This window comes from Myxine glutinosa, chromosome 2 (assembly GCF_964187855.1).
Source record: "Myxine glutinosa chromosome 2, kmMyxGlut1.1, whole genome shotgun sequence".
Taxonomy (NCBI): Eukaryota; Metazoa; Chordata; class Myxini; order Myxiniformes; family Myxinidae; genus Myxine; species Myxine glutinosa.
Genome location: NC_136262.1, coordinates 257,220,346 through 257,235,503, shown reverse-complemented (window position 1 = coordinate 257,235,503; position 15,158 = coordinate 257,220,346). Strand labels below are relative to the sequence as shown.

Genomic DNA, 15,158 nt, shown 5'->3' with positions numbered 1-15,158 from the left:
GGGTTATTACTCCTTGACCAGGAGAAAGCTTTTGACAGTGTGGATCACTCTTTTCTGTTTGCAGTTCTTACGAAAGCAGGATTTGGAGAAAAATTCATTTCTTGCATAAAACTTTTATACAACAATGTATCATGCCTGGTAAAAGTAAATAATAGTCTGTGTCGTCCTTTCCCCTTTCAGCGTGGCATCCGTCAGGGCTGTCCACTGTCAGGCATGTTGTACACACTGTCCATCGAACCCTTACTGGCTCTCCTTCGTACCACTTTATCTGGTTTGTCCTTGTCAAACAATTCCAAAATTGTTACATCAGCATATGCAGATGACCTGTGTGTTGTGGTTAAAAACCAGGAAGATGTTTTTGAGCTATCCCGGTGTTTTGCCAAATTTGAACTTGCTTCATCAGCAAGAGTAAATTGGAACAAAAGTGTAGCTCTTTCTCTGTACCCAGATACCCTATCGGGGTCACAGGCTTCACATATGGTTCCCCCAACTCTTCCAGGAGGAATGTTATGGAAAACGGATGGGTTTAAATACTTAGGCATCCATTTGGGAACTGCAAGCTATATGAAGAAAAACTGGGATGGTTTCTTAGATAACATTAAGCAGAAACTATCAAAGTGGAAAGGGATGCTCCATATCTTGTCACTTAAGGCACGGGTAATGATAATAAACAACCTGGTGCTTCCAATCGTATGGCATAAGATCATAGCACTCCAGCCTCCTCAAGCTCTGATCACCAACATTCAGAGGGGTCTAGTTGACTTCTTCTGGGGAGGCCACCACTGGCTTAAGCCAGATGTGCTGTGTAGACCACGTAATTCAGGTGGTCAAAACCTGGTGCACATCCCGAGTCGAATAATGGCTTTTCGGCTAATGACAATAAAACGTCTGCTGTATAGCGAGGTTGTGCCCTGGCGTCCTCTCACGAATACGTTGCTCAGGCAAGTAGGTGGAATGGACTATGACCGGGAACTTTTCCTTATGGACTTGAAACAGGTCGACAGAGCTCGGCTCCCTGCATTTCATCGGTCTCTCCTGAACGCCTGGCAAGCTCTAGGAGTGCAGCGGTTGGAGATCTCTTATGATCCCAGGAGGTTTGTGCATGAGCCATTGTTCCAAAACTCACTATTCGCTGAAGTATCTACCAGCCGAGCTTTTATGGAACATTTTACGAACAATGGGATTAATAAAGTGCGAGATCTTATGGAGCTATCCTTAAAGCGATGGTTGTCTGCCAGCACTGTTTCTGGAAAAATTGGCTTGCGTTCAATTAGAATAGTGAGCAGGGTCATAAAGATTGTACCCCAGACTTTTTTAGATTTAAACATTGGGTGGAATGGGGTAAATGAAGAAGTAGACTTTCGTTTAACCTTCCCTGAACTCTCAGTCACTGCCCAGGAACAACATGGTGTGTTTTTCCTCTCACAGCGAAGAATCCAGTGTGTTCCACATCATGGGAAAAAGGGCAATGTATAGAATTTGTCTGGAGGTGTGCTTACCGGGCTGTGCAGCACCCTTAAGGAACAAGTGGAAAGAGTCTTTACCTGCAGGAGCATTTCTCACTCCAAATTGGGATGAAATGTACAGGAGTCCTACTGTTGGACGTACAGGAGACCTAAATTGGAGACTGGTCCATCACGCCCTGGCCACACAGGTGTTAGTTCAGAAGTTTAACCCTGCTGTGTCTAATTTATGTCCTTTTTGTGGTAATGTTGAACATTTGTATCATGCGTTTATTGAGTGCAAGAGATTGTCATCTCTGTTTCTGTATCTGAGCCGAATCTTTTGTAAATTCAAAATTGTTTTTTCTGTTACAATCTTTGTTTATGGACTTGCATGTAATACTAGGAAAAACTCTGTGATTTTTCTTTTGAATTTTTTGCTTGGAATTGCTAAGCTTGCAATTTATAAAACCAGAAAAGCCAGATTAGGTAGTGGAAAAAATGAAAATGCACTTTTTTGTTTCATCGGGATGGTGTCAGCACGTATAAAGCTCGAACATGCTTATCATGTAAACATGGGGAACCTTCTTGTGTTTGAAGAGTTATGGGGCATGGGGGGTGTTTTGTGCAAATGCATTGGAAATGAGGTTGTGATTTGTATGTGAAGTGGAGTTGGAATACTTTGGTTTTATACTTTTATAATAAAAGGACACAAAAGTCAAGTCTCTCTCTCTCTCTCTCTCTCTCTCGCCCCCTGCTGGTCGTTGGTGAGTCGTGCGTGGGTGTGGCAATCACGGCTGCTGTGTGTGAGGAGCTGTGAGTACTGTGCTGTGTTGGCGTCTTTCCCATCCTCCATTTCACTCCATTTGTGTCCTTGTACGTGTTTGTGAAGTTTTCCCCGTGTTTCCTTTCTTTGTTGAGACAGGAGAGAGAAAGAGAGCGCACAGCCGCACATGGTAAGTGATTAGCAGGCCTGTTCAGGACCCCCTGGTTTGGGCCTGCTCTTCCATTTGCCGTGTTTATACGTTTAGCCTTTTCTTGGCTAAATACTTCACCCATATTATTACTTTTCCTTTTCCTCCACTTGCTAGTTTTGGTTGTGGCAGGTTTGTTTTTGTTTTTTCAATTTACTTCATTTGTTAATTTTACACTATGGCAAACGTACGTTTGCACAATAGTGTGTACGAGGCACTTACTCCAAAGAACGGGGTCATAGTTTGTCTGCCGGACGGAGTTAGTGTTGACGACGTTGTAATGGGTTTCGGAGAACAAATTGGGCTCGAAAACATTCTCGCAGCGTCAAAAATGAATCAACGTGTCGTGCTCTTCCTGTCCGAAGAGCGATACGTTGCTCAGACAGTCGAAACCGGCTTGTCTGTCGCACCGGATCTTTTTCTTACTGTGTGTCCTTTGGACACCTGCCGTCAAAATTATTATTTCGAATTTACCACCTTTCTTTAAAAGCGAGGAGATTACCTGTGCTTTAAACCGTTTTGGGACGGTCGTGTCACGGATCTCAATGATCCCCTTACGTTTGCGTTCTGGCGCTTCGGTTAGACACATCATGTCTTTCCGGCGTCACTGTTATATTGTTTTAAAGAACAATGCACAATCGCTTAGTGCTGCTGTGACTTTGAAGCACAAAGATCGCAGCTACCAAATTTCCATCGCTACTGAGGCAATGACGTGCTTTATTTGTGGCGAGCACGGACATTTAAAGAACGCTTGTCCGAAACCAAATATTCCCGGTGACGAATCTCAACGTGTGGAATGTAACCGGGAATCTCAACACCTGGAACCCAAACCAAGCACCAGTGGTACATCTAGAGTCGCGGAGCCCAAGCCAGACACGAGTGGCACATCTAGAGCGGAGTGTACAGATGCCTCCCATAATCAGCCCCGCGGTGCGAGTGCAGAACTAAAGGGACCTCAAGCGGATGACGAGGGTTTTATCACCGTTCAATCTCGGAGAAACAAGCGCCCAAACGTCAATGGTCACGATGTAACGGTGAGCATTCTGAAAAAACTGGCGGCGTCGGGCAAACGAAATGGCTCCCATTTGGAAGCAGCTGCCCCGTTTTCTGCCGTGGAAACGGAAAACAGATTTGCCGTGTTAGCTACGGAGGATAATAATAACGCTCCTGATAACGAACAAGACAAACACGAGCACGAACAAGAAGGTGGTGTCGTGCCCCAAGAGGCACAAGGAGGTGATGTTGTGCCCCAAGAGGTACAAGGAGGTAGTGTCATGCCTAAAGAGGTACAAGGAGGTGATGTTGTGCCCCAAGAGGTACAAGGAGGTAGTGTTGTGCCCCAAGAGGTACAAGGAGGTAGTGTTGTGCCCCAAGAGGTACAAGGAGGTAGCGTCGTGTTCCAAGAGGTAGCTGTGACTACCCCTGTGGTTGCCGATACTACAACCATGGACGTCAGCAATGAACCTGTTTTGGTCCCTCTCCCTGCTAAGGGTGAAGTGTCTGAGATGTCTGCGCCACAGACAACCCCATACATGATGGAAGCAGAGAGTGTGTGTTCTGTTTCGGAAATAGTTTTTCCCCTCCCGGCAGAAATGGAAATACCTGCTCCACCGGGGGAGCACGATACTAATGTAGATCCCCAATTAAACTACGACTCTGATGGCACGTCGTCGCTTGCCTCTGGTGGTAGCACCGAGGTCTGGAATGATCCAGGCTTATCCCAGGAACCGGAGAGTGGTCCGACTGTGCCCCCCCAGGAGATCCTAAAGTTTTTACATCACACCTTCCGTAAGAGAAATGTTAAAATTCAGGAATCCTTCCCTGATCTGCACAGTTTTATCATCTCCGCAAAGCGACTGCTCCTTCAGTCCGAGCAGTTTGGTTTGACTGAACCACAAATGTTTCGTCTCAGGAAATGGGTTCTGAAAGCAAGGAAGCACCTGCAGGCATATCATGACCCAATTGACTGATACCTTTCCCCAAATTCCACACTATGGCTTTTTCTATAGCCACTTTAAACATAAACGGAGGACGCTCGTATTTACGAAAAGCTGAAGTTAAGGAGCTTGTTTTGCAGAACCACATCGATATCTTACTCTTGCAAGAAACCAGATGTAGTTCCTCCTGTATGAGTGAATGGGAAAGAATAATGAAAGGAAGGTGGTTCTTCAGTAGCTTAGAGTGTCCTCGGGCTGGGGTAGCCATCTATTTGCATCCTTCTCTCTGTAATCTCATTGTTGATTTTAATGAAATAATTAAAGGGTACTTAATCTCTCTCACTTTCACCCTTAATGGTTTTAAACACACGATAGTGAACGTCTATACACCCAGTGACAGCACGGATAGAATTGCTTTTTACACACAGTTAGAAAAACCTCTCTTGCACATTTTGATTTTAATGGATTTGTTTGTTTAGGAGGGGATTTTAACTGTACGATGGACTCTACCATTGATTGCAATGGGAATGAGCCTCATCCAGCAAGTATTGTGCCTCTGACTCGGACTTTGACAACCTTCTCCCTTGTTGACATCTGGAGAACTCGAAATCCATCCACACGCCAGTATACGTGGTGTCGGTGTTTAAATGGCCGTCTGTCCCTCGCAAGGTTAGACCGGTTTTATATTAATAGTGATTTTTTAAATATTGTGACCCATACTGCTATTGTCCCGAGTGGTTTCTCAGATCACCACATGGTTGTGTTTCGCACTTTCTCCCCGATTTGTAATCGTGGTGCTGTCTATTGGACATTCAATGTTAGTCTTCTGGAAGACAAATGTTTTATTGATGCTTTTAAAATCTTCTGGGAGACCTTACTCCTGCGGAAAGCTTCCTTCCCTCTCCTCGGACAGTGGTGGGACAATGCAAAAGTCCAGATAAAAATGTTTTGCCAGCAGTACGGGTCCTTTCATACCAAGAATGATGTTGCTCTTCAATCCCTGCTTACCAAGGAGATTTTAACTTTACAATCTAACCTCTCAGCTTCTAATGCTGAACGGACTAACCTTTTGTTGGCTAAGAAAAAGGCCGTTCTTGCTGAATTGTGTGTAAAGCGAGCGAGAGGAGCTTTGGTCCGGCTCCGAATGGAAAATTTGTGTTTTCTCGATACCTCTTCCAAGTTCTTCTTTGGATTGGAAACCCGAACCAAACGAAGCCAGCAACTAACCTCGCTTCGGACAAAAGAAGGGAGAGTGACATACGATCAAAAATGTATCAGAGGTTCCGCCAAGGAATATTTCTCTGACTTGTACCGTGCCAAGAACATTGATCATGGAATGATTGACTCTCTGGTTACCTCTTTGCCCACCTTGTCCGAAATGGCACGCCAACAGTTGGATGTGGAAGTTACTTCGGAAGAACTTTTTTCCGCATTGCAAACTTTACCCACTGGCAAGGCGTCAGGCTTAGAAGGGATCCCAATGGAACTCTACCGGGCCTTCTGGAACCTTTTGGGTCCTGAACTACTTGGTCTTTTAAACGACAGCTTGCGATCTGGCTCGCTACCCCTCAGTTGTCGCAGGGCTGTACTTGCCCTCATTCCCAAGAAAGGAGACCTTCAGAACTTGAAAAACTGGCGTCCAATCTCGTTACTTTGTACTGACTATAAAATATTTGCCAAAGCTCTTGCAAACCGCCTCAAGCTGGTGATTGGGGAGATTGTACACCCCGACCAATCCTACTGCATTCCCAAAAGGACTATACATGATAGTATTTTTATCGTTCGCGACATTATCGATATTTGTACCATTGAACAAAGGAATGTTGGTTTGGTTTTCCTCGACCAGGAAAAAGCTTTTGATGCAATTGATCATTTTTATCTCTTTTCTGTTTTACGTGGCTTTGGTATCGGGGAATTTTTTTTATCTCTTACACTAAATTATTGTATAATAATACTTTTAGCTTGTTAAAAGTAAATAATATTTTATGCCAGCCATTCTCTGTTTGTAGAGGAATTCGCCAAGGGTGCCCCTTGTCTGGTCTTTTGTACTCCCTTTCAGTTGAGCTTCTGCTTATTCGATTGCGTGCGCGCCTTCATGGTTTCGCCCCCCTTCCAGCAGTAAACCCGGTCAAGACAATTGCCTACGCAGATGACCTGTGCGTAATTGTTCGCTCTGATGAAGATGTTTCTTCCTTGGTTCATTGTGTCCAGGAGTTTAGCTCAGCAAGCTCTGCAAAAATCAACTGGCTCAAGAGCAATGCTCTCTACTTGGGTCCGCCAAGTGACGCCCCTCCTCCAACCTTGCCCGGCCAGCTTGTGTGGGCACGAGACGGGATACACTATCTCGGGGTCTCTCTTGGCACTCCGGACTTCGTCTCGAAGAACTGGGAAACACTTATAACTAAAACTGAGCAGCGGCTTCTAAAATGGAAAGGTTTACTGAATCAGCTCTCTTATCGGGGTCGCACCCTGATAATAAACAATCTTGCGGCATCAATGCTGTGGCATAAGCTTAAGGCACTACAAGCCCCAGCTTTTATTCTCAAAAAACTCTCAAGTGTTTTCATTGACTTTTTGGGGGGGGGGGGGGGGGAAACACTGGCTCCGGTCAGGCGTGCTAAGCCTGCCCGTTGCTGAGGGTGGACAGGGGTTGGTCGATGTCAACAGTAAGGTGATGGCTTTTCGCCTCCTCTCACTACGCCGGCTCTTGTACACGGATGTCCCGTGGAAAGTTTTTGCTCACTGCCTACTTAGGCAAGCCGGGAAACTTGGTTTTGACCAGCAACTCTTTCTCATCAACATCAAGAACATTGACTTAACTTTGGTCCCCCTATTCTACAGGAGCATGCTGGAAGCATGGCAGGCGATTCAATTTCAGCGTGATGCATGTGATTATTCCCTCCCAATGTTTTTAAATGAGCCAGTCTTTTTAAACCCAGTTTTTAAAGGGGTCTGTAGTGACCGATCTTTTATGCAAAAATTTATTGATATTGATTGCACTAAGGTCAAAAACTTTCGAGACCCTTTTCTCCATAAATGGAAGTCAGCAGCTGACGTTGCTGTGGCTACTGGTGTTCGTTCTATCAGAGTCATTGGGAGGATCTTCTCTCTGATTTTACCCCTTTTTAAACAAACCGGGCTAAAATGGGACCCACTGGTGGAAGCTAACCCCTCTTTGTCACAATGCCCCTTTCCAAAACTTTTAATCTCTTTCCAAGGTCTTATTCCTTTTAATACAATGGAGAAATCCTCTGTTTATTCCATGTGTGTTGGAATTCTTGTTCCCTGTAAACCGACAGAACCTCAAACACACTGGAGACCTCTGCTCCAAATTGGCGCTGCCGCAACAATCAAATGGCTCACCATGTATAGGGCACCCATTGTCAAACACACTGGGGACCTGCAATGGCGACTGGCACATTATATTTTATCTTCAAACGTTTTATACCACCGCATATGCCCTGACAACTCGGAAATGTGTCCCTTCTGTGATGTCCCTGAAACTGTTTTTCATGCTTTTATTGAATGTACGAGGTTGGCTCCTCTTTTTTCAGTTTTATCACGTGTGATTGAAGGGCTAGGCTTGGTTTTCACACATTGTGTTTTTATATTTGGCTTTAATTTTTCTTACCGGTGTAAAGAAGAATGTATTTTAGCCAACTATCTGTTTGCGGAGGCAAAACTTGCTATTTATTTATCAAGAAAGCACAAAATGCAAACCATTCGTGCACCACGTTTATCTGATGTTTTTATGATTTTCAAAGGTCTAGTTACGTCTCGTTTACATCTGGAGCTTGAATTCATTGAATGTACGCTCTTCTCACAGCGATGGTGCGTGAAGGAATCCCTTTGCAGCTTGGTTGATGGTGTCCTCCAAGTTCATTTGTAAATTCTAGTCCTTGCCCTCATGTAACCCCCATCCTTATTTATATGAAATGTGTCATATGACTTTTCATCATGTACACTGACTTCCCAGTAATAAAGAGGAACGAAATGTCAAATGTCTCTCTCTTTCTCTTTCTCTTTCTCTTTCTCTTTCTCTTTCTCTTTCTCTTTCTCTTTCTCTTTCTCTTTCTCTTTCTCTTCCTCTTCCTCTTCCTCTTCCTCTCTCTCTCTCTCTCTCTCTCTCTCTCTCACTCTCTTTCTCTTTCTCTTTCTCTTTCTCTTTCTCTTTCTCTTTCTCTTTCTCTTTCTCTTTCTCTCTCTTTCTCTCTCTTTTTCTCTTTACACCATCCTGGATGTGGAGGATCTCTGGGTCGTTCCTGCGAGATCGATCGCTGTCTCCGTGCTGCGGGCTTGTTCAAGAGAACCGTCCAAGGCTATACAATAACAACGACAACAACAACCTATCCGCTACATTTATCTCCACTCGTCTTGCTGGAAGACCCTTCGATCCGTGAGCATCTCTCTGTATGTGAAATACCCCTGGTTTATCGACCCTCATTCTCCTTTTTACCGCTCTCATACCCCTTGACCTTGGTGCTACCTATCTCGCTACCTTCCAGTGAAATCCTAGTCACCCTTGTCTTGAAAGACTTGGCTAAAGGTGGTAGAAGAAGAAATGCAGGCAAGGGGGTTAACAAGGAGAGATGCAGAAAATAGGGCAAAATGGAGAAGATTGTCATGGGGACCGCAAGGCTAACCCCCGCTCTAGGAGGGAAAATGGCCTTAAAATGCCTGTTGTTGTTGTTGTTGTTGTTGCTGTGTATATCCACTGCAAATTAGTCAGTGGGCAATTAATTTGACATTCTAATGCATGCGTTTTGCAGACATGCCTGCACATACCCAATGGTGGCAGACATGATGTATGGCCCCGAAGGAGAGGAACAGTCACGTCCATCGTGTCCGATACCAAGCACGTGACCAAGCTCATGGGACGCTATGGCTGCACTGACCATGATGTTTGATTTCAGCTGAGTGAAAAGATGAGAAATGAATATAGCCAAATGTTTGTTTGTGGACAAACTTTTATGAACAAAATGTTTGTAAACATACCGCGGCGATTCCACCAGAATGGGAGTCTGAGCATACCGTGCTCACAAAAGCCATGCCGAGGGTTGAACCGACATTCTCTCTGTGTGAACAAGACGTGAGGAAAGACAGGCATTGTGATCTCTCAATCAAATCTGATGTCCCAGAGCACTCTGGGTGCCGGTAGCACCATCTAATGATGGCCACCTTCCCTCCGCAGCGATCATGGTACTTTTAACGAGGCATCCTGCCACCCTGACTATAAACCTTACGTGAATTATAATGGTGGATCCCATCCTCCCATTTGCTTTCCACTGCCCCAGGGAATGAATTACACTTTGGAACTTGATTCCCACGATTTAGCACCGCAGGGGCAAATAATTATCTGTTGTTAGTGAAGCTTATAAAACATCCCAAACATTTTCCTAAATTACTAACCACAACCTTCCTCCAACCTCCTTACCACCAACACTTCCCCCATTTTATAACTACATAACCCCATATATCATTTTAGGTATTGTGAGGAGTTTGACACGTATTTAAACAAGTCGATGACAGGTAAAGCCCGTACGGTGGTGCTGGATAGGATAGGGAAAGTCCTTAAGGGGTCCATAATGCTCCCAGGTAATGCTACTTCCACTGTAAAACTCAAAACATAAAATCATAAATAGTAAAATTTGTTATGAGGAAAAAGTCATGGAAATTATGCTGAAGTACACAATTTGGTGTCTGTCTCACTGCTTTTGTTTGACCACGATACATTCGGTCGTTACTTATCCAATCTCAACCTAACTTGACAGGAAGACTAAGGGTCACATGATGGGGTTGTAGCGACTTCATCTGCACCTCCTCCATAAGGGGGTTTTCCCCACCCAGAGGGTTGCATGTTGAGGTGTATATCCGTATTAATTTAGCTTATTGTGGCGTTTTTCCAAGGCCGCTTTTAATAACAAAAGTAAAAACAACACTTATGATAATAGTGAAGGAGCGGCGCTCCAACGCGAGTCGAAAGAAGTGACGTGACCAAAGACGGAATTCGTCCGAGTTGCTTTATTGAAACAAAACAGCTCAGGTATTCTGACAAAAGCCCGTTTATCGGGCAGCAATATATATACACATTTATGTCGGGAAGTTTGCCCGGCAAAAGCTATACCGGGCATGCCCGGGTGTCAAGGGCGAGCCTTGGAAAGGCGAGTCTGGACCTGCCCGGGCGTGTTTGGCTGCGGCCTGGCAAGTCTAGGCTGGGCGTGCCCGGGCGCTCTGGACGAGCACTGGAAAGGCGAGAGCGGGCATGCCCGGACGCTCTGGGCGAGCCCTGGAAAGGCGAGAGCGGACATGCCCGGGAAAGACGAGACCGGGCGTGCCCGGGAGGTTCGGGCGTGCCCGGGAACAGTGAGTCCGGGCATGCCCGGGAGAGGCGCGTCTGGCCGTGTTCTGGCCGGTGCAAGGCGATTGTGTGCATCCAGCGGTAACCGCTACACAAGCGTAATATTAATGTTATTACAAAACAATATTAATACTAATAATAACCTCCCTCCCCAAGGGGATTTTCCTTCTTGGACAAATGCAGTGTTGACATGTATAAACAGCTTATCTTGGCGTTTTGTGGGGGCCTAACAGAAGTAAAAAGTATTACAAACCACAAGCACGTATGATTACCTTTTTAAACAGTCGCTAATGCTGTTTAACTCGAAACTGAAAGAAATTTGGAGGAATTGCAACATCAGTGAGGCAATCCATGCTTATTGTGTTGACGAACACACCTGAGCATCGATCTACTGTAATCTATATACCCCACAGAGGGTAATAACACAACCCTTCCTGCCACTTCCATGGGGAGTGGGTGCACCAGTGATATAAAACAGAGATTTCTGAGTGAGCAAACACCACCCTCCTGCCTCTCAGCCCCCCAACCCTCCCACCCCCACCCCTATAGGTTTCCATTGACTGCAATGTTTCAGGTGTACACAGCAGTTGTAAATGATAGCTCCAGATATCATGTGACCTATATGGTAAGCTCTTCATATCTGCAGAAATATGTTATGGCTACCAATCGACTACTTACCTGTTACACATAATTCTTTATTTTCCATGGACCACATGAGACAAAGGCAATTGTCCCCACAGCATTTGACAATTCCAAAGGGTAGTTCAAATGTTGTTCCTTAAATTTGAAAATGACATACCGGTCAAAATAAAAACACAAATTAAAAGTCATATTTAATTTTTCATGAAAATAGTCTTCATTAACCAGTTGATGATAAATTTATTATCTCTAACTGCAGGATTATTTTTTACAGCACAAGCCCGTAAGCCAATGCTGCCTGGAACAGCGTTTGTCTGTCCGTATGTTTGTCCCTTCCGTTGGCGTTTTGCGGGTTTATTCCCTTTACGAATCGTTTTATCTGCAACCGTTGGTCCGATTGACAAATTTTCACCAAAGGAGCTCCTCCTCCTGTAGAATTTTTTAAATGATAATTATAACGTCATAGGTCATGTGGTATGGGCGCCATCTTGGAAAACCTGAAAAACTTTGCACCTCTATCGACGAAAACCGCTCCATGGGAAAAAATGAAAGGTGGCTCATTGTAAAGTACTCCCCGTGGGGAATAACATATGTTAACTAGAACGGCGTACCTCCGCCAGGCTGAACAGTTTGTTTTGTATCCCAATGATAGGCCGGATCTGGATTCAGACCTGAACCAAAATCTAATCGGCTTGTTCTTGTCACCAAACCAACTCAGCCACCTATTTTGTCATAAGTCATCCATAACTTTTTTAATATCATGTTATATATCGCTTTTCGCCCAATCCCTCAATGGTGAAGAATCACTTAAAATTTAATAATTCTCATATCCGAATCCATATTCAGATCTTCACCAAAATTGAATTGATTCTTCCTTGTCACACACACAACCTCTCCACCAAGTTTCGTCCGAATCCATCCATAACTTTTTGAGATATCCTGCTATGTATCGTTTTTGGCCCGATCTCCCAATGGTGAAGAATCACTTTAAAAATTCTAGTAGCCGGATCCGAATCCGGATCTTCACCAAAATCTCATAATTTCGTTCTTGTCGCATACGCAACATTTCTGCCAAATTTCGTCTGAATCCGTCCACAACCTTTTGAGATATTTTGTTCACAAACAAACGGTCAAACAGACAGACAGACAGACAGACAGGGCTGAAAACATAACCTCCATCCACCTTTGGTGGCGGCGCTAATGATGATGTCATACGTGCCTTCATTATGACATCATAAATTGACAAGTAGAACACTGGATCCGATCAGTATGAAAGTTCCTGATCGTGATCTAGCGATAATTGGTTGAGAAAATTTTTTGATGACGTCATCGGTCACGTCGTTCGGCAGCCATATTTTTTATGGTGTAGCCAGTAGTGCAATGCCATCTGGAACAGCGTTTGTCTGTCCATCTGGTGTATGTATGTATGTCTGTCCCTCACAAACATCCTCCAATCAGAGCTGAGTATTTGGTCACATGACAAGGGGGCAGCAGATCCGCCCCACAGAAAATCCAAGCCCAGCTACACCGTTGTTAGACTATCGGTCTTATTTGTATACAACGTCTAGGCTCATAAAGGAATTAGAACGTAGAACGAATCAGAATATAACAGCACGAACGGAACAGCATAAAGAGAGGGGTGGGGAACAAATCAACGTCAGGGTTGGGGACAGGTAAACGAGACTGACGTCATGAGCAGAGCAGCATCATTGCGTTTGAGCTTGGTAATGTTGTTCTGACGCCAGGCAGCGAAGCGACCCAGAACAGCTCCGGCAGATTCCCGCTGTCCGATCACGACCTCATCTTCACCAGCCGAAAGTATCACACCGTCCACAGGAATCACTCGGATGTTCAAGGGCTTGAAATGCTGGCGGAAATGCAGGAATTCTCTCACGTCAACACAATTATGGGTTCGCTCATTTACATATATAGTCACGTGACAAAGTAAGTACACCCCATGTAAAGTTTTGACTTTTTCAACATATTTCAACATACAGCTATTTGATCTTCATTTCAACAATATTGACAGATAAAGGTGATATAATATAACAAATATCATGAAACATTTACATTTTGTAGTCCATTGTATCTATCTATAATTCCAGTAATCTCTGTGTGTATGTTTGTATGTTTGTATGTTTGTATGTTTGTATGTTTGTCTGTGACCGCTGTTTCTCGACAACCACGGGTCCGATATACTTGAAACTTGCCAGGTATATTGCTGGGGACCTGAGGATGTGCCTTTTCAAGGTTTCATATTAATCGGACAAGTAGTTACCGAGCTATGGCGATTTCTTTACCAAACTCCGCAAGCCGTTCGCTTTGGACCAAACCATTTCATGTAAATAGAGGGGGGGGGATTGTCACCGTACTCGCAAGCCATTCGCTTTGGACCAAACCATTTCATGTAAATAGAGGGGGGGGATTGTCACCGTACTCGCAAGCCGTTCGCTTTGGACCAAACCATTTCATGTAAATAGAGGGGGGGGATTGTCACCGTACTCGCAAGCCGTTCGCTTTGGACCAAACCATTTCATGTAAATAGAGGGGGGGGATATAATTTTAGATATATATATAGTACGGGCATGCCCTAGTAATTTAAATAAACATAGATGCAAATTTCGCATGTGGAAAAAGTAAGTACACCCTTGGATCTAATAGGTGGTATTGCCCCCTTTGGCAGAAACAACCTCAAGTAGGCGTTTCTTATAACTGTCTACCAGTCTCTGACATCGACTGGGAGAAATGTTTGCCCACTCCTCCATGCAGAATTCTTTCAGCTGTGCGATGTTTGAGGGGTTTCTTGCATGCACAGCTCGTTTCAAATCCCCCCACAACATCTCGATGGGATTTAGATCCGGGCTTTGACTTGGCCATTCCAGAACCCTCCATTTCTTTCTTTTCAGCCATTCCTTGGTGGATTTACTGGTATGTTTTGGGTCATTGTCATGTTGCAAGGTCCACCTTCGGTTGAGCTTCAACTTTCCGACAGATGGCCTCACATTATCCTCAAGCACCCTCTGGTACAATGAAGAATTCATAGTGGATTCTAAGATGGTGAGCTGCCCAGGCCCTGATGCAGCAAAGCTGCCCCAAACCATAATATTTCCACCACCATGCTTTACAGTTGGTATCAGGTTCTTGTGGTCAAATGCTGTCTTTGGTTTTCACCAAACATGTCTTCTGGTACTGTGGCCAAATAGCTCTACCTTTGACTCATCTGTCCAGAGCACATTGTTCCAGAAGTGCTGGTCTTTTCCTAGGTGTTCATTGGCAAACTTTAGTCTTGCCCTGATGTTCTTTCTGGACAGCAAAGGTTTCCTCCTGGCACACTGTAGTGAAATCGTATTCGTACTGAACCCGGGGGTGATGCTCGCTGCTCGTTGACACCGCCAGGGGCGTGACTATAAGTCCCGCTGCTGCGGACGGTGCTCCGAGACTTCTCTTGTGACACGTTACATCTGGTAGACTCGCTAACGGTACGCCAGCATAGAATATCCAGCTTGCTTGCATTGAATGTTATGAATGGTCCCATGTGATGCCACATCGTATACTTATTGCATTTCCTGCATTACAGGATGATGTCATGATCTAAATGGAATTAAACCACAAGTTGGACTAAAGTTGTGTGGACCTGATTGGTTTTCCACAACACTTAATTCCATTTATATCTACCGACATGGCTGGCAACAAGACGCTGGCGGTTGCCGTATTCTGCGCCGACCCGCAAGCCCCGGATGGTGGCTTGCAACTGAAGCACTGGCTCAGAACATTGGAGAATCATTTCGAGGAGCCTGAGACTGCGCCG

The 15,158-nt window shown here is 44.7% G+C and overlaps 1 protein-coding gene across 3 annotated transcripts in view; it reads right to left on the bottom strand.

Annotated features, from left to right (window-relative positions):
• LOC137420627 (disintegrin and metalloproteinase domain-containing protein 9-like) overlaps positions 1–15,158 on the bottom strand; it is a 159,521-nt gene that overhangs the window by 78,584 nt on the left and 65,779 nt on the right. For all 3 annotated transcript variants that reach the window (XM_068105842.2, XM_068105845.2, XM_078772477.1), the window contains 3 exons: positions 13,039–13,217; positions 9,349–9,427; positions 9,139–9,266 (listed from right to left, as the gene is read on the bottom strand). In XM_068105842.2, the coding sequence (XP_067961943.2) occupies positions 9,139–9,266; positions 9,349–9,427; positions 13,039–13,217 (386 nt within the window). The remainder of the gene's footprint in view (positions 1–9,138; positions 9,267–9,348; positions 9,428–13,038; positions 13,218–15,158) is intronic.